Source organism: Lactuca sativa, chromosome 4 (genome assembly GCF_002870075.4).
Source record: "Lactuca sativa cultivar Salinas chromosome 4, Lsat_Salinas_v11, whole genome shotgun sequence".
Lineage (NCBI taxonomy): Eukaryota > Viridiplantae > Streptophyta > Magnoliopsida > Asterales > Asteraceae > Lactuca > Lactuca sativa.
The window spans coordinates 404,504,657-404,529,027 of NC_056626.2; the positions used below are offsets into that span (position 1 = coordinate 404,504,657).

A 24,371-nucleotide genomic window follows, 5' to 3' on the forward strand; every position below is an offset into this window, starting at 1 on the left:
CTTTGAAATGCCAGACTTCACCATTTTTGAAAAAAGTTTGAAGAACTTGCAAAAAAAAACTTGAGTGCATGAGGGTGAAGAAGATGAAGATCGTCATAGTAAGTTCAGAAAGCGTAAAGCTTTCTTAGGGTGGGTAAAAAGGTTTATATAGAGCCGGATTTCAAAAGTTTATGGTTTTTACCCTATATGTGGTGGTTAAGGATAAAAACCCTTGGCTTTTAGTCATTATCAGCCACAAATAAAATAAATGCAAAGGAGTTTAATTTTGTTGTTTTTAAAAAAAGCATTTAATGAAAATGTCAGGCCCATAATCACACATTTGAGGAACATGTGGTGAAGGGCGTTAGTCCGTTGACTTAAGGTGGAATTTGAATGGACTTGACATATTGGGGCAAAGAGAATTGACAGTTTAAGGAAAAAGATTTCTTTTATGGAAAACCGATTTATTTGGTATCAAACCCAAAATAGGTCTGACAAAAAGATTATTTGAAAAGAAAAAGGAATTGAAACATGCTGTGCTACACAACGAATATTTTTTCAGAATGTTTTTTGTATTAAATAAAGGATCATTAAATAGCACACAAAGTTCCGGGGAATTATGAAGTAGTTGAAGATGCTTTAAGTGCAACTACAGATTGAGCAGCCATTGTGGATTGGATCATGATTGCGGATAAAATTCATCATTGCGGTGGATGGTAAAGAGACTGCGGTAGAAGCAATTAAGAGGAACACTTGAGTAAAATCAGAAATAACAGACAATAAGGACCTTAGAAATATAGGTATGATATTGGTTGCGGTACACGAGGTATACTGAAGCCATGTATGATAGATATATTCAACTAGGACCGCAACGGAGACTAGAAGTGGTCTGCGGTACCTATCAATTCAAAAGGAATTGCAAGTCCAGATTCATCATTCCTAACATTTGTAGAAAATTGCCGAGTTTTGTTGAGTCAAGTGCTTTAGTAAACACATCAACAATCTCTTCATCAGTGTTAACAAAAATTAGTTCAATGTTACCTTTTAGAATGTGATCTTTGATAAAATGATATTGTAGTTCAATATGCTTCGTCTTAGAGTGATGAATATGATTGTGGGAAATCGCTATAGTACTCTACGAGTCACAGTAGATTGGTATCCGTAGCATCCTATATCCGTAGCATCCTGTATCCGTAATCCATAAGTTGAGTTTTCATCCACAAGACTTCTGAACAACAGCTGGCTGCGGCCACATATTCAGCTTCTACGGTAGACAATGACACACAATTTTGTTTCCTTGATGACCAGTTGAGGACTCTTCCACCAAGAAATTGACAGCCACCAGAAGTGCTTTTTCTATCCAATCTGCATCCAGCATGATCCGCATCAGTGAATAATTGAAGACTAAAGTCGTTCCCTGCGGGATACCAGAGGCCTAGAGCTTCGTTTCCCTTCAAGTATCTGAGAATTTTCTTAACTGCGGTCATGTGTGATACTTTCGGATCGGCCTGGTATCTTGTGCATAAGCCTGTTGCGAGGACAATATTTGGTATGCTTGCGGTGAGGTACATCAATGAGCCAATCATTCATCTATAAGTCTTGTGGTCTACTGATTCTCTGGAAGGATAAGCGGAAATCTTATATCCGAAGGCCATATGGACCTTGGTAGAGGAGCAGTTGTCCATTGAGTATTTCTTCAGCAGTTCAAAGGAGTATTTCTCCCGATGGATGAATATCCCTTGAGGGACTTGTTTCACTTGAACTCCTAGAAAGAAATTAATCTCTCTATTCATGCTCATTTGAAACTTGTTGGTCATGAGCTTTCCAAATTCATCCACCATCCCCTGATCAGTTGATCCAAAGATGATATCATCCACATATATTTGTACAAGCATACGGTGATAACCGTTCACTTTTCAAAATAAATTGGGTCAATCACTCCTCTTTTGTATCCATACAAGACAAGAAATTCTAAGAGAGTCTCGTACCACACCCTTCGGGCTTGCTTTAGACCATAAACTGCTTTCTCAAGCTTGTAACAGTGATCCGGAGGTTGTTGAAGATAAACCTCCTCTTTTAATTCACCACTCAAGAAGGCACTCTTTACATCCATTTGATGTGCTTTGATGTTCTTGTGAGTATCATACGCCAAGAATATGTGGATGGCCTCCATCCTGGCTACGGGGGCGTATGTTTCATCATAATCAACACCTTCAAGTTGACTATACCCCTTAGCGACTAGTCTCGCTTTGTTTCTGATGACCGCACCAGATTCATCCAATTTATTCTTGTACACCCATCTTGTACCAACAATAGTGTGATCTTTTGGCTTCAGAACAAGTTGCCACCCTTTGTTTCTTTCAAATTCTGTCAATTCCTCTTACATTGTGGATATCTAGTCGGGCTCCATTAAGGCTTTTTTGATGGTTCTGGGCTCGATCGAGGACATAAACGTTGCATAGTGAAAGTGATCAGTTAAACCTTTAGAGGATCAAGTTTGAATACCTGCGAATGGATTTCCGATGATTTGACCCGGTGGGTGGTCCTTTGTCCATACATGAAGATGAGGTTGCAGATGATCAACAGTTGCGGTGGAGGGAACGTCTTCAATATCAGAAGACTCTGCGGTTGGAGATAGCACTTCCCCCTGGATTTGAGAGCATCCCGCAGAATTGTGTTGAACTATGGGAGTAGATCAGCATTTTCTTGAGCAGTTGAGAAAGGTTCCCCATAGATTGCGGAAGGGATTTAGCCTTGAACTTGAGATGGTTCCCCTGTATTGTTAAGAGAGTGATAATCCTTAGATCGGTTCTTGTGTCAATGTTCTCTATATCTTCATCGTTTGAGTCTAATGAAACAATTGATGGGAGAGTGACCTTGCGGGTAGGAATCGGATATGCTTCCTATGCACTGGAACCTTAATGGTTGTCATCTGATTAGAAGTTGAACATTCCCCCTCAACCGGTGAGGTGGAAGTGTTGAGTGACACCTCATCGAATAGAGTAGGACCAAAAACTGCGGCATGCTGCTGTTGAGCTTCCGGAGACACCAGAATTTCGGATAGTTGAGCAGTCTCTATAGGATTGAAAATATCATCATAGTTTATTTCAACTATGTTTAGAGGATCCGAAGAGGCCGGGATATCACTTTCCAGGATTGCTTTTGTTTCTATTGACGGAGTAGTGTTGTGGATGTAATAGTCATCGAATTTGACATCGAAGCTTTCGACTATTAGTCTTGTGCGTCTGATGAGAACCCTATAGGCTACTTTGTTATTTGAATAGCCAAGGAAAATTCCTTCATCTGACTTCGGTGCAAACTTGTTAAGATTATCCTTGATGTTGATCACAAAGCATCTACATGCAAAGATGTGAAAGAATCAAACATTTGGTTTGCGGTTATTAAGGCCCTCATACGGAGTTTTGTTGAGACGTTGGCAGAAAATGCTTTGGTTTTGGACAAAGCATGTTGTCACCACTGCTTCGGCCCAGAAGTAGAGAGGAAGATTTGCAAAGTTGAGCATAGATGTGGCTGCTTGCACCAGAGTACGGTTTCTTCGCTCTACTACTTCATTCGGTTGCGGTGTGTAAGGAGTTGAGAAATTGTAACTAATACCTTTTGAAACCAAGAAACTGTTCAGGAGATGGTTAGTGAACTCGGTTCCATTATCACTTCGGATGCGGCGTACTGGTAATTTGATTTGAAGTTCAATCTCTTTGGTGAAATTGATCAGAAGCTGCGGTGTTTCGGACTTGAGTCTCAAGAAAAAGACCCATGTGAAATGAGTGAAGTCATCAACTATAATTGGTATGTATTTCTTGTGATGGAGACTGGCTACGGTAGATGGACCGTAGCGATCAATATGTAAAAGTTCCATTGTTTCAGAAATAGAAGAATCAATCACTATAGAATGGCTTGCTTTGGACTGTTTGCCACACTCGCACGCAGAGCAAAGAGTTTCGTTGTTGTACTTCAGAATGGGGAGACCTCGGACGAGTTCTCCGGTGACAATGTTGTTGATATATCGGAAGTTCAGATGAGCTAGTTTGCGATTCTGTAACCAGCTGACCTCGGATATTGCTTTGGACAGAAAGCATAGCTGCAGTTTCCTAATACTCTGACAAATGTCCAAAGGATGTATGGTGCGTTCGGACGTAGATTTGATCAAGCAGGTGCTTCTATCACTTGTCATTATGTAGCAGTAGTCATTGTTAAATTCAACCTGATGGCCTGCTTTACATACTTGGCATACACTGATGAGATTGTGTTTGAGACCTTTTACATAAGCAACCTTTTGGATAGAGAAGTTCCCTATAGTAAGCACATCGTAACATCGTATTATTCCATTCACATTGTTTCCGAATGTAACATTCCCATCGGTTCATATAGGCCTGAAATCCCGAAGATATTCTAACCTTCTGGTCATGTCCAAGGAGCAGACACTATCTATTAACCACTCCTTTTCTTGATCCTCCTTACACATTACCTGAAAATTACACTGTTAGTTTGGGCACCCAAACAAGTTTGAGCCCGGGGCTATAGGTGGGTTTTTCATAGATGCATGAACTGAGGTTATAGGGACAGGTTTCGTGTCAGCTTTGAATCCTAGACCTAGGTGTTGGAGAACTTTTGGAGTGTTGTTAGATTTTGAAAAGTTATGTGATTTTTGAACAGTGCGAGGTTTTTGAAAAGTATGAGGTTTTTGACAAGTACAAGGGTTTTGAAAGGTACGAGGTTTTTGGAAATTGTGAGTTTTTTTAGAAGAACGAGGTGGGGCTCAAAATGATCTCTTTTGACGATGAAATCCTAATGATAGAGTGTGGGATTAGTCTTGTGACCAGTCCAAAATTGAGACTTAACATTGATACCCTTGGGATTTGAAAAAGTATGGTCTTGAAAAATGTGAGTATGTGAAAATCTCCGAGGTTGTGTCTTTCTGAAAAGTTTAGGGGACTTAAAATGTGTTGGAGTTGGTAAAATCCCCTTCCATTTAGGATCGTATAAGGAATAGATCAGAAAAGCATTGCTTTGAAAAGACTTTACTTGCTTTTGGGTTTTGTAAGAAGACTTTGAAAAGATTTTGTACATTACTTTTTGCTCGATTTCTTGACTGTCGTGTTTTTAGAAAAATAGTTTTAGAAAACAAGTTTTTCTGGACTCTCGGGTTTTGAAATTTTGACTTGTCTTTTGTTTTTCAAAAAAATATCCTGCTTTTTACCACGAGATTAAAGTTCCTCTTTGAAGGCCATTTTTTCCTGAGTTTTTGGAGAACCGCAATCATTGAGGTTCAACTGCGGTTTTTTAGAATACTTAGATTGCTTTTGAAAACGAGGACTTGATTCAACTGAACTAGAAAGTTCAGGATTCTAAGAACATTGACCATACTCAAAAGCTCTCTATAGGCAACACATGATGAATTGGTTGAATGGTCACTAAACTCTTAACTGCGGTCTGCGGTAAGAAAGATTGAACTACCGCAGAGTAAGACTGAGTTGATTTCTTTATGGGACAATTGATGAGAGGCAGTTGGTCAGACTGCGGTTTTGGACTGCAGTGAGATATACTACGGCCCGAAGGTAGAGGTGGGAAGTTCACAAGAACATCGGGTTCTTCCATAACAATTTCTTCATCAACAACTGATGAAGTCTGAGAGTCGGGACAAATTGTGCCAGATATAGGAATTGATCACTTGAGTGACTCGAAAATTCAAAGAAGAATTTCCTCAATAACATAATTATTACTCAGATTATGAAGTCGACCAAAATGAGCTCTGATGTCCTCTGGAAAGGTTTTGTCATTGACTGGGAAATGGAACTCTCGGTCCAGAGGGACATAGGGATGGTCTTTGTTAAATCGATGTGATGAATCCTTTAAGGTGGAGTACCCATTAGAGCAACCCCAATTGTATGTGTTATCTATGGTTCCATTATTCACAAGATTCTCAATAGCTTCACTTTCATTAAACAACTTTTCTATTAGAAGATTTAAGCGTACATTTTCATTTTGAGCTAAACTCTTTGATTCAAAGCTATTCCTAACTGTGTTTCACATAACATTCTAGCATGCTTTTCTAGCACTAGATCTTTTTCTAACAAAGATACTTTGAGTCTCTTGTCTTCCAGTTGTCCTCTTACATGAAACATCTCTTGGGATGCTATATTCATCTCATATAGGGCTTTGTTATAGTCTAAAAGGACGGCAACACAAGTTTCATTAAGGTTGTCTATGAATGGTTTACAATCATGCATGCTATAATTATTAGCTTGGATCATGAGTTTTACTTGCTCAAAGATGCTTAGAGTTCCATCCTTTGCCATGTAGCAGTATTTCTTTTCCAGCTTGGTTGACCCATCCTCATCCGCAGTTGCTATCATGTAGATTTTGCCTTTACCCTTGATGTTTTTGACATATTTATCTTCATATCCGGATGACCACACTCGATGCCCTCTCTTGACTTAGGCTACGTATGCCCTTGCTTTCTCTTTTCCATCCATCTCTTGAGCCATTCTAAGGTAGAATGATCGGACTTTCATGACATTAGCTTTGCAATATTTAGCAAAGTGGTTTTCCTTGTTGCACTTGTGACAAATTACAACATCAGTTTCTCTTCTGCGAAGGTAACAAAGTCAGTTGGCTTTACAGGCTACGGAGCCTCTTTGGATTGAGTGTTCTGAGGTTGTGGTGATGTGTGAGTGTTTTCGGGATATCGTGAGTGATTATTCTGAGGATTGAAGTTGCGGTTGAAGGGAGATTTAGTAAACTGCTGATTTTTTCGGAAATATGAGGGTGGTAGCCTATTGAATTGTTGACTAACAAGAGCAATAGCATTTTGGAATTCCTCTTCATCATCGTATTCTGAGTCAGCTTCGTATGACTGTGGAGGGTTGTCATAGGGACAGTAAGATTGAGTGTGAGGTGCTTGTGCTTCGAGAGCGAGTGGTCCTCCTAACTCAGCACAGTCTTTGAGTACGGTTGATTCTTGTGCTTCTAATTCACCATAAAGTTTGTAGAGAGATAAAGAATGAATTTTTCTATCTCCTTGGACTATCATCTTAGTCGTAGTCCAATGTCTACCCAAACCATTGAGAAACTGAAGATTTGTCTCATGTTTACTTCGGACGGTATCAGCATTTGATAACTTTGTGACAATTAGATTGAACCTCTTGAAAGAGTCTTCCAAACTTTCACCAGCATGAGCTTTGAAGTTGCTGAACTCGTTGAGTGCCTTTGTAAGCTTCTTATCTTGAGCTTGTTCTGTACCTTCATACAAGTTCTTGAGAACATCCCAGATTTCTTTGGCTGACTTGCAATTTATGATGATGTCGAAGTTGTCAGGAGAAACTCCGCAAGATATCTCATAAAAAGAAACAACATCATTTTCCATCTTATCACGATCATCTTTGGTGGGACGATTCATGGCTGGTTGACCTCCTCCCAGTCTGGCTTGAGCGCCGTCGGTTTGAACTGGAGTAAGAACAGGTACATGAGGTCCTGCTTCTATAGATCTCCATACATCTCTTCCAAGTCTTCTAAGATATCTCTCCATTCTTTGAGACCAGTGATGATATTCGTTTGCCACCATTATTGGAGCTCTATTCGAACCTCCAGCACTGTTAAGAAATGAGCTCCAGTCGTATAGAAAGCCTTTTAAAATCAGAGTTCTTGTCTAAAAAGCAATCACTTTGGCTCTGATACCAATTGTTGAGAGAAAAACTTGAGTAACACACTTGAACAAACGTTAGTACAAGTAATATTGTGGAATGAAGTTTAACTCAGAGGATCATAAAGCTCAACAATAATAAGTTAGAATTAAATAGTTTGATAGTTAGGTGTGGAAATATAAGGAAATACAAATGACAACAAGTATTATATCAAGAAGACACTTAAGCTGATTCTTAATGAGGATTGCAAACGAACCAAGTTAGTAACTGAGATCAGACTTAGTGATTTAGTCAAGACTGACTTGCTCCGAAGAGAGATTGTGATCTTAATATATCATTTTAAGTTATGAAGATCTTTGAAGATGAGAGAGTAAAAAGAGAGTAAGTAAGATATGATATTCAAGATAGAGATTGATGAGAAAAATACTCTCTAAGATCGATAGATTCAAACAGATGTCAATAAGACAATAACAAGTAATAGAAAACGATAAACACCATGATGAATCAAAAGAGTGTCGAATGACTAAACTGCTCCACCTCAGAAGAATTCAATGAGAATTGTTGCTGTAGGGGTGTGCTAGGGTTACAACACAAGATGTGAAAATAATTATCAAGAAACGTAATTAATATAATGCATGCATGCACTATATATATATACTGAACCCTAAAAACAAAACACGGCTGGACAGGCCCAGACGGAGTATACAAATGGACCTAAAAGCTAAGTCCAAATACACAATCTGTTAGACTCAACAATCTCCCCCTTTGCGTCAATTGGGGCGAGAGATCAAGTTGGTTTAACAAGAGTGCTTTTATTCACCATATTGAATAACATTGGTATGATGGCAAGAAAAGTTTGGCGAAAGGAAATGTACCATCGAAGCATATACGTAAAGTTCTTCTTATCATTCTCACTGTTCCATTTACATATGTGTATAATGTCAATAATGTGCTCCAAACATGTAGCGGAGAACAGGTGTTTATCATCGAGAGCGAACACAAATTTTTTACCTTCGCCTCGAGTGAACATGACGATATTATATTTTGAATCAATTTTTCCCATCCGCATTCTGTTCACATCGCCAGTCTTCCCAATTGGTTTGACAATTGGCTTCTTCCATAAAACGGTTGCAATCTCTTGATCCATCTTTGCAACCTCCATGATGTAAGAGGCTAACATTCTCTTGATGTGATCAATAATCCGCTCATACTGTTGTTGATTAGTCAGCAAGATGTTGTTGAGAAGGATCCAATCAAGTGGATTCAGATTCGGTAGATCGGCCAATGAAATCATATGGACCGAATTGCCTGATCCTCGGGTCATTTTGAATTTGACATTTAAAAACAAACCCATGGGATTTGGTTTCAATACCTTAACTGATGTAACCTTTTGAGCGCTCCAAGTCAGGAATTGTGGTTGAGAGAATTCCAGATAGTAATTGATTAGATCTCGATCAACCTTCGGATCAGGAGAAGGACGTGGACAATTGAATCAAAACAATGAAATGCAAAGGCTCTTCAGGTGATAGGCATGTCAAATTGAGAATCACTTGTATTCTCACAGTCAAAAGAAACGACTGGTTCAAGCCAATGAGTGTTAGGGGATTCAATCGCTTCCTTGATCAATTTCTCCAATGACCACAGTGGAAAGAGAGCTTGTCTACAAACCAAGGTTTCATGAGCATCTTTCTCTCTTTTCTCCCTTTCTTCTTCAGTTTCCTCTTCTTCAGTACTCTGACCCATAATACCCTTCGCTTTGTCCTTCACACTAGGACCCGAAGCTTCATTACCCTTCGGTTTAGTGGTGATGTTCAGAATTGTAGAAGATTGTTTGGGAGGGTTTTGAAGATCTTCTCCCCCTTGTTGCAGAGTAACAATCGGCTCCGTAACACCTTCAATTCGGCTCAAAATTTCGAGAGCAGGAAGTAACTTCTCAGTTAATTGGTTTCGAACCGAGAGAGTTAGAACCGAATCATGGGCATTGACCAAATTGGAGAGAATGGCGAAGACATCAGAGACACGGCTTTTGATGACCGCTCGCTCCGACTTTAAAGAATCAATCTCCTTATTCGCCTGGGTTAGATGAACAGACTGAACTTCAAGCAAAGTAGTTTTGCGAGCAAGTTCATCCATAATTTTGTTCTCCATGGAAAGGTTAGCTTAAAGTTTGTCAAGGCGAGAGGTGATAAAGGACAGAAGAGTGGTTCGATCGGCTTGAAGACTGGTTCTCACCGAATCAAATTTGTCTTTCTCAGCCTGAAGAGATTTGGACAGCGACTTAATGGCAGTGTTAACCTTGTTGGCTTTAGTCACCATAGCTGCTTTAAGAGAATCCAAAAGAAGCTTGGCATCTGAAATGAATGTGGCTATGTTTGTTGATGCTTTCTTACATGACAAAGTACAGGCATCCACAGCCTTGGTTGCCTTCTGGATAGACTCATCATGCTGTTTGAGGGTTGTTTCAATTAGGGCTCGAACAGCAGTATCCAAGTAAGCGGATGTGGAGGAAGAGGAAGATGAAGCGAATAGCTTGTCAAGTTTTTCATTTAGATCTTTTAAGTGTCGCTTTGTAAGGGGAGCATCATCATCATCCTCACTTTAAACTCTATAAGGTTTATAGTAATAAGATTCAAATTCAAGTTCTTCTCCACCAAGAACCGGGAAAGAGTATGTGGAAGGAGATGGGAAAATGGGTTTGGAAGTGATAGGGGTTTCGGTTTTTGAGGTAGGTGCCCCCATATCAGAGACGTTGACATGAGCTAGAGATTCGGGTGTGTTGGTTATTATTAAAGTTGCTTGAGTGAAGATCGGTGGAGTGAGAGGTACAGTGGAGGTAGGTTGAGAAGAAGCACGTGGTGGAAGTGGTGCAATGGAAATACGTACTGTAGTATGAGATGGAGAAGGAGGAAGAGTTGGAATTGAGTCATTAAGTGGTACCTCGGGAGATGGAGAACGTGGAGGCGTATTTCCTCTCGGTGATCCTTCAAGGTGAGCATCTTTACTTTCGGCTGATTTCTCTTGATTGCGATCGGAAGGAACATAATCTGAATCACTAGGTGAAGCTTCTTTCAGTTTCCTTGCCATCTTCTTCACCTTTCGCTTTTTGGATGCAGAAGGAATTACTTGTTCTACCTTACGCTTTTTAGGCGTAGAAGCTTTGGAGGATTGACCTTTCTTCTGCTTCTTTTGATCAGGCTTCTTCCCATGTTTAGCAGGCCTGTCAGCTTCATCAAGGGATTTCTGCATCTCGGGAGTGTTCTGCCATAGGAGATATCAGAGAGTCTTGAAGAGGAATTGAGGCATTGTACCAGTTGGGACCATAAAATGGATCCATAGTCTAAGTTGATGTCGTGATAAAGACCATAGAGTAAGGTCATGAGTGCCTTGCTAACCCCATCTGACCCAGCAACCCTTTCAGTAAATGCCTTGAAAAAATGGGTAAATAATTCATTCCACTGTGATGGAAGGCAAGATTTCTTGAACTTGGTCACCGTTGTAAGAAGATTAGTATACCCCATATCATAAAACATTGTGAACAGCTGAGTCGTAGATATGGAGTCAGGATTAACCAAGGAATCATCAGAAGCTAACTTTAACAGGGAGCAAAATCGTACTTTGGAGACGGAAGTTTTGTGATTGAAAATCTCAAAGAAAATAATTTCCTTACTTTTGTCATAAGAAGCCATTGTATAGACTTAAGAGAGTAAAGACATCAAAACTGATTCCACCTGGGTCATAGCGATCACGAGTGGTGAATATTTGAGGCATTCAACCACGTGGAGCATATAGGAATCATAAAGAAAAAGATCCAGATTGTTAATCAGGTTCTGGTTGGGTTTGATGGTCAAAAAAGAGGATGAGGCAGTTTGTTCATGAACGGATGAAGATTCATCCATTATTACAGGTATGAAGAAGAAGATGAATAGTAGAAATTCGTCGGTGTGTTCTTGAGAGAGTTTGGAAGTCATAAAGTGGTACAAGGAGTGTGAGAAGACCTTATATACCATTCCCAGGAGAGAGAAATAATATGTAGTAATGCTGCTATGATCTTCTGAATCGGCGCCTGAAAAACGCGATTTGACAGCTGTGTTTCCCTAGGAAGACGTCATCAGGCGTGTTGTTAGGAACCGTTTCAAATTCATGCGCCTGTTGCAAATCTTATCCAATGACTCGGTTTGAAATCTTATCTTGTTACCGCCTTTCCAACTTCAAAAACGTTTCAAATTCCTTTTCAAACGGTGACAAACCCTTTCGCTTCATATAAGGTTGGCAATGTTTGCGCCTTAACATAGTGTACCACCATAGCATTTACAACTGAAGCATTAAATCTAAAAAAATTGCCATTAGTACCACGAACAAGAATTGGGAAAATCATAAAGATCTTCGTGCAAGAGTGTGCCAATGGAAAAGAAATAAAGAAAAGTATTTGTGGGATTTAAGTGATGTCTATTTAGACACGAAACTATGGAACCCGGGCACGAATCGCTTCCTTCAAAGTCAAGAGAGACTTAGAAGTGTCTGTGTGGTTTCCCATTGAAATGTGATCAAATGTTTATTAAGAAACACTGAAAGGCATCTGTTCAAATTTAAGCTATAAGGGTTGGCTTAGCTTCAACCGAACTTCAGTACTTGACATAAGACCGAAAGTTTGATGAAGTACTTGTGAGACCGGTGTAGCCTATTAAACAAGTAGGTTAGATTATATATTCAGTGACTTGGTGATATTTATATTGAAATCTAAGAAAAAGAACTAGATGTTTTGGGAAGAAAAGTCTTGGTGTTAGACAAATTCATACATATCACACAAAAATAAAAAGATTTCAAGGTACAGACCATTAAAGTGGTTTCGTTAATTCATGGGTAAAAAACTAGAACTTTGGAGTGTTCACTGTCAATTTGTTTAAGGCATTGGATTTTGGGTTTCACTTAGCACGTGATGAAACAAAACTAAGATCATCAACACGGATGTTATGTAACCATAAAACAAAGTGGTAAATGTTGAGAGTCTCAAGGGTTACGATTATGAACCGAAATGAGATGGAGAAATAAGAATAGGTGGTTAAAGAACCAAAAGTACCTCTGCTATTAAAGATGGACCAAGCAGATAACTCTTAACTCAATGTGAGAAGAGTAAGGTAGCTCATGACTTGAGTGATTTTATCAGCTTAATTGGGAAAAAACGATTTGTATATATCAAATCACTAAGGCTTCACTCAAGTCTTGGAGGCTTTAGTCAACATGCAGCAGCATGCTTCTAGGGACACTTAGCTAGTACATAGATAAAGAGTGTTATACATGCCCCAGCTCCATCACGTAAGTGCATCTGTGATACTAAAGTATAATATTTTGGACTTTTCGAATTATTCGAGAAAAGAAAAGAAAAATAATTAAACTAAGTAAAAAAGAAAATATGTTTGTTGATTTTAGAAATTCTGAAAAAAGAAGAAAAACAGAAAAGAAAAATATTTTTGGATTTTGGAAATTAATTGAAGACATAAAGCAGAGTAAGCAAAAGATATACATAGTATACAAAGGATATGTAAGTCCCAAACCATAAGATGAAACAATTCTCGCTTTGAAAAATTATAAGAGGCGAAATAGACTGAGCTTTCGGTTCGTTTCGGTTCCCAAAAAATCATGAGCCGAAATAGACCGTGCGTTCAGTTCTTTTCGGTTGTTAGAGAATTTTAAGAAAGCGAAAGTGAAAGTTATACTTAATGAAATGAGTGTGGTTTTGGAACTGACTCAGCTTCCCTCATTCCTTAGCCTTGTAGTATTTTATTTAACGATGCTTCATGTAAGGCCTTAGTAAAGATGTCAGCCAATTGATCAGAGACCGAACGAAGTGAATTTCAACATTTTCATCTTCTACGTGATCCTTGATGAAGTGATATCTCAGTGCTATGTGTTTTGTCTTGGAATGTTGCACTGGATTATGACAAATCCTGATGGCGCTTTCATAATTGCAATAAAGAGAAATCTTCTTCATATTCAGGCCATAATCTCTTAATTGGAATTGGATCCAAATAACCTGGGAAGTGCAAGATGCTGCTGCAATATATTCAGTTTCGGCTATAAAGAGTGAAACGCATGTTTGTCTCTTGGACTGCCAATTGATGAGTTTACCATCAAGGAATTGACATCCACTTGTAGTGCTCTTTTGGTCCAAACCGCATCCTCCAAGATCAGCATCAGAGAATGCTTGAACGAAAAATCCTGATTTAGCAAGATACCATAAACCGAGAGATGAGTTTCACTTCAAATATCTGAAGATGTTCTTAACAGTCACCATATGAGGTTTGTGTGGATTAGCTTGAAACCTGGCACAATAACAAATAGAAAACATAATATCTTTTTCACTAGCCGTTAGATACATTAGAGACCCTATCATTTGTCGATAGAGGGTCATATCAACAACCTGTTTCTCCAAAGATGGTGTTAACTCCGTTCCAGATGCCATAGGAACCTTTACTTTGGAATCTCCCATCATACCAAACTTAGCTAGTAGGGTCTTCATGTAAGCCTCCTGATTGATAAATACGCCTTTGGGTCCCTGTCTAATATTCAAGCCAAGGAAAAATTTAATTGGACCCATTGAGCTCGTCTCAAACTTAGTCTCTATCAACTTCTTGAATTCAGTTGTTAGACTGGGATTCGTGGAACCGAAGATGATGTCATCATCGTAAATTTGGACGATCATTAAGTGGTCACCCTCTTTCTTGAGAAAGAAGGTTGGGTCAACCGAACCTTGTTTAAACTTGGACATTTTTAGAAAACGAGTAAGGGTTTCATACTAGGCTCTAGGAGCTTGCTTCAAACCATAGACGACTTTATCCAGAATATAGCAATGATCAGGATACCTTTCGTTCACGAAACCCGGTTGTTGCTCAACATATATAGTCTCCTATAGTTCTCCATTCAGGAAGGCACACGTAATATATATCCATTTGAAATACTTCAAAGTTTTTGTGTGCATCATATGCCAGAAAGATTCGCATTGATTCTAACCTTGCTATAGGAGCGAAAGTTTCTTCATAGTCTATACCTTATTCCTGACATTATCCCTTCACAACCAACCTTGCTTTATTATGAATCACATTCCCTTCTTTGTCCATTTTGTTTCTAAAAACCCATTTTAAGCTAACTACAGATGCATCCTTTGGTGAGGGAATAAATCTCCAAACTTGATTTCGCTCAAACTCATGGAGCTTGTCTTGCATTTCCTGTACCCAATCAGAGTGATCGAGTGCAATATTAACCGTTTTCGGTTCTATTTTTGAGACGAACAAATTAAACATGCAAAATTCTACTTGAGAGAACAGAGCAGTTTGCTTCGCTTTTATTTGAAACCGAGTAAGAACTCCCTCAAATGATTCACCGATTACTTGAGTTTTTGGATGATTTCTTGTCCATTTTGTAAGAGGAGGGTAGTTTGGATCATAGGCATGATCTAATTCGGCATTTATTTCCTCTTCTAGTTCTGATTGAGTATCTGAATCATCATTCATATTATGATGCTCCCCCTCAAAAGATGAGACGGTTTCAACATCAGGTTTAGAATGCTCCCCCTCGAATGGAACTTCATGGGTCTTTGCTGGTGATGGATTTTCCCCTTGGAAAGACAAATCAGAGTTATCTGATGTGGATGAACCCTCCCCCTGGAATATAGAACTTTCTTTTGGAGGTTCGCTTGGACATGGTTGTCGGTTGGTCTTTGATGTTCGCTTTCCATTTCTTTTGCTTGTTCATCAATAATTTTCTTCAAGTTGTCGATCTTGTTGCCAACTGCCTTTGTCTCATAATGAATTGTTCTCTCTGGTTCATCAAAGAGCAACATTTATTCTTCAAATAGATTGGAAACAGGAACCGAGACTTCACCTGATTTTGGAAAGATTTCCTCCATTGGTCCTTTGCTTGATTGAAGTTTCTTCACGTAATCATCATCAAAGTTGACATAGTGGGTTTCTTCAATTTTCTTTGAACGTTTAATCAGAACCCTACATGCCTTTAAAGTTAGCAAGTAACCAAGAAAAATCCCTTCATCTTCCTTTACATCAAACTTGTTTCGGTTCTCTTTGGAGTTGAAAATAAAGCACCTTGAACCGAACACATGGAAGAACTTGACATTTGGCTTGCGATTATTCAAGATTTCGTATGGAGTGATGGAAAATCGCTTATTGAGGAAGGATTGGTTCTAGGTATAGCAGGCAGCAGCTATTGCATCAGCCCAGAAGTATAAAGGTAAGGAGGTGAAGTTGAGCATGGTTCGGGCTGCTTCACACAAAGAGCGGTTTCGCCTTTTAACTATGTCGTTCTGTTGTGGAGTGTAGGGAGCAGAGAAGTTGTGAGACACTCCCTTATCAACAAGAAATTCTTCGAACTCTTGATTTTTGAATTCCAACCCGTTGTCACTTCGTACATTTCTAACCACCTTTCGCAGTTGAAGTTCGACTTGCTTTATAAATGCTTTGAGCTTTGGAGTCTACTCTAGAAAGAAAACACAGGTGAAACGTGAAAAGTCATCAACAATTACTAAAATGTAGTTACTACCACCGATGCTTTTGATTGCTGGAGGACCACACAAGTTGATGTGTAGAAGTTCAAGTGGTTCGATGATCTTTGTGTTAACACGTGTGGGATCACTCTTTCGGCTTTACTTTTCCATCTCACGTGTAGCGCACAATTGTTCCTTATCAAATTTGAGAAGTAGAAGTCCTTGTACATGATCATCGATAACCAACTTGTTGATATGCTTAAAGTTGAGACGTGAGAGCCTTCGGTGCCATAGCCAACTTTCGTCAGAGTATGCTTTCGTCGAATTGGGTTAAGATTTAGAGGATACATTTCTCCTTTTCTCTTGGATTTTAACAGGACATTCCTCGTCTTCTTTTCAACAATCTCCGAACCTTCATCATCGAACGAAACCTTCAAGCGAGTTCCCACAACCAGTTGATAGACACTGATGAGATTGTGCTGCAATCCTTCTACATATGCTACCTTCCGGATTGAAAATTCACTGTCTATGATCATTCCGTAGCCTTTGATCGTGCCATATGAATTATTCTCGTATTTGACACATCCATCATCTTTAAGGGCCCGAAACTCCCTTAGCTCTTCCCTCCTTCATGACATGTGACGTGAGCAGCCACTATCAATGTACCATTCATCGTCGAACTTCTCGTCACTTATAACTTGCAAAAATTAAGCAGATTTAGGAACCCAAAGTTTCTTGGGTCCTTGTGAGCCTTTTACAGCATAGGGAATTGCAACAAAAAGATCAACCAAATATGCTCTTTTTATTAAAGTGGTTTCATATTTTCTTTTGATGGTAAAAACCTTGATTTTATTGTTTTCTTGTTTTGGTTTATTTGAATCAGACTGTTTATTATTGTTTTGATTCTCATTTAAACTAGTCTTTAGATTCCTAGGGTTAGCTGGCGTCTTCTTGGCATGAACTTCAGAGTGCAAGACTAGCTTTCCCTTTCCTTTGATATCCTTGATTGGGTTCGGCTTTGGTTGTTGATGAGTATGATGGAGTTTAGGACCGAAACTAGTCTTTAGGTTCTTATCACTGCTTGATTCGGCACCAAAATTATTTCTTCGGTTCGTTTGACTGTAAGACTGACAGTGAGTGCGTGGACCTTTGTTTGTCTGAGGGCTTACTTTCTCCTGTGGATTCGATACCTTATGAACGTGATTAGCGTTTTGAGAATTCCAAAACTGCTTTCTCTCTTTTAGATTCTTTTGGTACCTTCTGTTCCTTTGACGTGCTCGCTCAGCAAGTTGTTTTTGAGATTTGTGAATGTTTGCTTTTGGTTTCGGTTTATCTTCACAAGCATCTCTTGGAGATGATTCTCTTGATGCCTTCACCGGTTCTCCTGGAATTTCTTTAGTACCGCTTGTACTTGGCTTATCAAAGCTTGAAGGCTTGTTAAGAGGTTCAGCCACATATCTACCCTTGACTCTCCATGAGGTTTGCTCCGATAAACCTGCTGTTTCATTTGCATTGTCAATGGGAGCTGACCAGAAAAAGTTATCACACCTATCAGCGTTGTCTTCATCTACCAAAGAAGTTAGCTCGATTTTTTTCTTCTTGGTAACTCCAGTGATGGCATATACTTGATTCGGTACTGTTTGCACCTTTTTATATACAACCGCCTTTTCTTTAAGGACTTTGGATTTGTCCTTGGACGTACGAGAGAACTCAACTGAGTTTTCAGATATGAGTGGTTTTGCTGGTTTGGGTTTGCTTTTGAGGAATTCAGAGAAGTCAACCTCATCCTCTACATAAATTTCACTCATATCATTGTCCTCATCGAATTCAGAAGAATTTTCCACATTCATCTAATTTTCTAAACTTAATTTGGTACTCAGTGAGTCAAATTTGCGCATGGTTTCGGTCTTTATTTTCAATTTGTCATTTTCATCCAATAAATTCCTAAGCATGTCCTTATGGTCTTTGGACTTAATAAAAGACTCAATTTTTTCCAGACCAATCTTGTAAGCATCCGAAACCTCATCTGATGATACAATGGATTCACAATTATAGCAATCAACGTCGATTTCATTCTCCTTTAATTCAAGAAAGGGAAAAATCATTTTGTGAACCTTTTTGCCAATATCACAATTCAAATGTAACTGAGTAATATTAGCATAAATACGTTTAGCAATCAAACAAAAAATGTTCCTTAGTTTTAAAAACTTCAAATTGTCACATGGCAAATATATCAACTCATCTCTTGTTCTAACTAAGTCTAACTCCGTCTTCTCTATCCACATCCTTCGCTCCTCACTCTTGGATGTCACCCTGCTAATTTGATCGGTTAGGTTACCATTTATGAGGCGTGTTTGCATTAGACTTCCACGTAAGAAAATTTGAATTTCAATTTGTTTAATTCCTTTTCATAGTTTGTTACAGGTATTTTAAGTGATTCGAGAATGGATTGTACCTTCTTGATCAACTGATCGCAGTCGTTGATCCTTTCGCTCATAGGTTTGGCAGCAAAACACTTATCTTCCTTCTGATTCGCCTCATCATACTCGCCTTCGGTTGTGTAACCCTTCATTTGTGACACTCCAACTGTCATCATCAAGCATCTCCTAGCAAACTCAGTATTATCTTCTTTCGCCACAAATGCCCCGCCATGCGTGGGTTTACGTACCTCTTCATCTTCAGAGTCTGTAGACCAGACCTCCACGCCACCGAACTCATCATCAACAACGTTCTCCTGCACAATCAAAGCATTCATAGAATTGTTAGAGGCTTTCTTCTTCTTTATCTCCTCCAGCTTGCGTATGTGGTATGTTTCATCATCTTCACCCTCCTTCTTCTCCGATAGCTTTCTTAACATGCAATCCTTGGCAAAGTGGTTTTTGCCATGGCAGAAGTTGCAATCGTATCCGGAGTCTCCGACCAGTTTTCTCTCTTTCTTCTCTTCTTCTTTCTGAGGATTATTTTTGATCTCCTGTTTCGCCTTTTCTGAGTTGTAGCTTCCCTTCCAATCTCGGTTCTTGGCAACAGGGAACTTTTTGCGAGCAAACCACTTCGGGTTGGAAACCATCATTCAATACTCTTCGCTTCTCAGATCACATTCTGACATTCCTGTACCCAATCAGAGTGATCGAGTGCAATATTAACCGTTTTCAGTTCTATTTTTGAGACGAACAAATTAAACATGCAAAATTCTACTTGAGAGAACAGAGCAGTTTGCTTCGCTTTTATTTGAAACCGAGTAAGAACTCCCTCAAATGATTCACCGATTACTTGAGTTTTTGGATGATTTCTTGTCCATTTTGTAAGAGGAGGGCAGTTTGGATCATAGGCATGATCTAATTCGGCATTTATTTCCTCTTCTAGTTCTGATTGAGTATCTGAATGATCATTCGTATTATGATGCTCCCCCTCAAAAGATGAGACGGTTTCAACATCAGGTTCAGAATGCTCCCCCTCGAATGGAACTTCATGGGTCTTTGCTGGTGATGGATTTTCCCCTTGGAAAGACAAATCAGAGTTATCTGATGTGGATGAACCCTCCCCCTGGAATATAGAACTTTCTTTTGGAGGTTCGCTTGGACATGGTTGTCGGTTGGTCTTTGATGTTCGCTTTCCATTTGTTTTGCTGGTTCATCAATAATTTTCTTCAAGTTGTCGATCTTGTTGCCAACTGCCTTTGTCTCATAATGAATTGTTCTCTCTGGTTCATCAAAGAGCAACATTTATTCTTCAAATAGATTGGAAACAAGAACCGAGACTTCACCTGATTTTGGAAAGATTTCCTCCATTGGTCCTTTGCTTGATTGAAGTTTCTTCACGTAATCATCATCAAAGTTGACATAGTGGGTTTCTTCAATTTTCTTTGAACGTTTAATCAGAACCCTACATGCCTTTAAAGTTAGCAAGTAACCAAGAAAAATCCCTTCATCTTCCTTTACATCAAACTTGTTTCGGTTCTCTTTGGAGTTGAAAATAAAGCACCTTGAACCGAACACATGGAAGAACTTGACATTTGGCTTGCGATTATTCAAGATTTCGTATGGAGTGATGGAAAATCGCTTATTGAGGAAGGATTGGTTCTAGGTATAGCAGGCAGCAGCTATTGCATCAGCCCAGAAGTATAAAGGTAAGGAGGTGAAGTTGAGCATGGTTCGGGCTGCTTCACACAAAGAGCGGTTTCGCCTTTCAACTATGTCGTTCTGTTGTGGAGTGTAGGGAGCAGAGAAGTTGTGAGACACTCCCTTATCAACAAGAAATTCTTCGAACTCTTGATTTTTGAATTCCAACCCGTTGTCACTTCGTACATTTCTAACCACCTTTCGCAGTTGAAGTTCGACTTGCTTTATAAATGCTTTGAGCTTTGGAGTCTACTCTAGAAAGAAAACACAGGTGAAACGTGAAAAGTCATCAACAATTACTAAAATGTAGTTACTACCACCGATGCTTTTGATTGCTGGAGGACCACACAAGTTGATGTGTAGAAGTTCAAGTGGTTCGATGATCTTTGTGTTAACACGTGTGGGATCACTCTTTCGGCTTTACTTTTCCATCTCACGTGTAGCGCACAATTGTTCCTTATCAAATTTGAGAAGTAGAAGTCCTTGTACATGATCATCGATAACCAACTTGTTGATATGCTTAAAGTTGAGAAGTGAGAGCCTTCGGTGCCATAGCCAACTTTCGTCAGAGTATGCTTTCGTCGAATTGGGTTAAGATTTAGAGGATACATTTCTCCTTTTCTCTTGGATTTTAACAGGACATTCCTCGTCTTCTTTTCAACAATCTCCGAACCTTCATCATCGAATGAAACCTTCAAGCGAGTTCCCACAACCAGTTGATAGACACTGATGAGATTGTGCTGCAATCCTTCTACATATGCTACCTTCCGGATTGAAAATTCACTGTCTATGATCATTCCGTAGCCTTTGATCGTGCCATATGAATTATTCTCGTATTTGACACATCCATCATCTTTAAGGGCCCGAAACTCCCTTAGCTCTTCCCTCCTTCCTGACATGTGACGTGAGCAGCCACTATCAATGTACCATTCATCGTCGAACTTCTCGTCACTTATAACTTGCAAAAATTAAGCAGATTTAGGAACCCAAAGTTTCTTGGGTCCTTGTGAGCCTTTTACAGCATAGGGAATTGCAACAAAAAGATCAACCAAATATGCTCTTTTTATTAAAGTGGTTTCATATTTTCTTTTGATGGTAAAAACCTTGATTTTATTGTTTTCTTGTTTTGGTTTATTTGAATCAGACTGTTTATTATTGTTTTGATTCTCATTTAAACTAGTCTTTAGATTCCTAGGGTTAGCTGGCGTCTTCTTGGCATGAACTTCAGAGTGCAAGACTAGCTTTCCCTTTCCTTTGATATCCTTGATTGGGTTCGGCTTTGGTTGTTGATGAGTATGATGGAGTTTAGGACCGAAACTAGTCTTTAGGTTCTTATCACTGCTTGATTCGGCACCAAAATTATTTCTTCGGTTCGTTTGACTGTAAGACTGACAGTGAGTGCGTGGACCTTTGTTTGTCTGAGGGCTTACTTTCTCCTGTGGATTCGATACCTTATGAACGTGATTAGCGTTTTGAGAATTCCAAAACTGCTTTCTCTCTTTTAGATTCTTTTGGTACCTTCTGTTCCTTTGACGTGCTCGCTCAGCAAGTTGTTTTTGAGATTTGTGAATGTTTGCTTTTGGTTTCGGTTTATCTTCACAAGCATCTCTTGGAGATGATTCTCTTGATGCCTTCACCGGTTCTCCTGGAATTTCTTTAGTACCGCTTGTACTTGGCTTATCAAAGCTTGAAGGCTTGTTAAGAGGTTCAGCCACATATCTACCCTTGACTCTCCATGAGGTTTGCTCCGATAAACCTGCTGTTTCATTTGCATTGTCAATGGGAGCTGACCAGAAAAAGTTATCACACCTATCAGCGTTGTCTTCATCTACCAAAGAAGTTAGCTCGATTTTTTTCTTCTTGGTAACTCCAGTGATGGCATATACTTGATTCGGTACTGTTTGCACCTTTTTATATACAACCGCCTTTTCTTTAAGGACTTTGGATTTGTCCTTGGACGTACGAGAGAACTCAACTGAGTTTTCAGATATGAGTGGTTTTGCTGGTTTGGGTTTGCTTTTGAGGAATTCAGAGAAGTCAACCTCATCCTCTACATAAATTTCACTCATATCATTGTCCTCATCGAATTCAGAAGAATTTTCCACATTCATCTAATTTTCTAAACTTAATTTGGTACTCAGTGAGTCAAATTTGCGCATGGTTTCGGTCTTTATTTTCAATTTGTCATTTTCATCCAATAAATTCCTAAGCATGTCCTTATGGTCTTTGGACTTAATAAAAGACTCAATTTTTTCCAGACCAATCTTGTAAGCATCCGAAACCTCATCTGATGATACAATGGATTCACAATTATAGCAATCAACGTCGATTTCATTCTCCTTTAATTCAAGAAAGGGAAAAATCATTTTGTGAACCTTTTTGCCAATATCACAATTCAAATGTAACTGAGTAATATTAGCATAAATACGTTTAGCAATCAAACAAAAAATGTTCCTTAGTTTTAAAAACTTCAAATTGTCACATGGCAAATATATCAACTCATCTCTTGTTCTAACTAAGTCTAACTCCGTCTTCTCTATCCACATCCTTCGCTCCTCACTCTTGGATGTCACCCTGCTAATTTGATCGGTTAGGTTACCATTTATGAGGCGTGTTTGCATTAGACTTCCACGTAAGAAAATTTGAATTTCAATTTGTTTAATTCCTTTTCATAGTTTGTTACAGGTATTTTAAGTGATTCGAGAATGGATTGTACCTTCTTGATCAACTGATCGCAGTCGTTGATCCTTTCGCTCATAGGTTTGGCAGCAAAACACTTATCTTCCTTCTGATTCGCCTCATCATACTCGCCTTCGGTTGTGTAACCCTTCATTTGTGACACTCCAACTGTCATCATCAAGCATCTCCTAGCAAACTCAGTATTATCTTCTTTCGCCACAAATGCCCCGCCATGCGTGGGTTTACGTACCTCTTCATCTTCAGAGTCTGTAGACCAGACCTCCACGCCACCGAACTCATCATCAACAACGTTCTCCTGCACAATCAAAGCATTCATAGAATTGTTAGAGGCTTTCTTCTTCTTTATCTCCTCCAGCTTGCGTATGTGGTATGTTTCATCATCTTCACCCTCCTTCTTCTCCGATAGCTTTCTTAACATGCAATCCTTGGCAAAGTGGTTTTTGCCATGGCAGAAGTTGCAATCCTATCCGGAGTCTCCGACCAGTTTTTTCTCTTTCTTCTCTTCTTCTTTCTGAGGATTATTTTTGATCTCCTGTTTCGCCTTTTCTGAGTTGTAGCTTCTCTTCCAATTTCGGTTCTTGGCAACAGGGAACTTTTTGCGAGCAAACCACTTCGGGTTGGAAACCATCATTGCATACTCTTCGCTTCTCAGATCAAATTTTGACATTTCTGACTCTTCTTCATCTTCTGCCATATTCTTCGCCATAGAGAGAAGGGCCAAGGATCCCATGCAACACACCACTTTCGCTTCCTTTGTCACAACACTTTCATGAGACCTGAGAATACCCACCCTCTTCACCAATGAATAGGTTTTAAACTGCTCGTGAGCCTTCACAGTTGATGCCACATCCATCCATTCGGGTCTTAAACCATTCAGAAATGTGACCTTCTGTTTGATCACTTCTCTTCCAATATCGTGCTTGATCATCTTGCTCAAAAGATGGTTGAAATGATCGAATGCCTGAATAAGTTTTTCATCTGGCTTTTGTTGGAAAGCACCGAACTCAGAGAGCAATAGAGTTTGGATAGAATGTTCTAGGTCCTCATCAGTGGAATACATCTCTTTACGTCTATCTCAGATCTCTTTTGACATGGTGCATGGGATTACCAAGCGAAAAGTATCGGACTGTAAAGAAAATCTGATCATTCTCATGGCCTTAATGTTACACAACAACTTATCTTTTTCGTCTTGAGGAATCTTCTCCACATCAGTTACGAGTTTGTTGTACTCCTTTTGAGTCTTAATGGTTCTATTTGTTCCAGAATGAACAAAAGGACCCAATGTTATTGCTTCCCAGATGAGATAACTATTGTCTTCGGAACCAACGACATAGTCCTCAAAGTGATGTGTCCAAACTTCATAATCTTGAGTGTATAGAATCAGGATTCTGGTTGTGGATCCAATGCTATTGGAGATAT

At 39.2% G+C, this 24,371-nt stretch overlaps 1 protein-coding gene across 1 annotated transcript; it reads right to left on the reverse strand.

The window, feature by feature from the left end:
* Window positions 1-1,148: 1,148 nt before the first annotated feature.
* Window positions 1,149-1,466, reverse strand: LOC111883059 (uncharacterized mitochondrial protein AtMg00810-like). Its single transcript, XM_023879425.1, has one exon. The coding sequence runs from the start codon at window positions 1,464-1,466 to the stop codon at window positions 1,149-1,151; it is 318 nt and encodes a 105-aa protein (XP_023735193.1).
* Between the last annotated feature and the right edge of the window lie 22,905 nt (window positions 1,467-24,371).

Coding starts and splice junctions, on each gene's coding strand:
- LOC111883059 (XM_023879425.1), bottom strand. CDS start 1,466: ATGACCGCAGTTAAGAAAATTCTCAGATACTTGAAGGGAAACGAAGCT.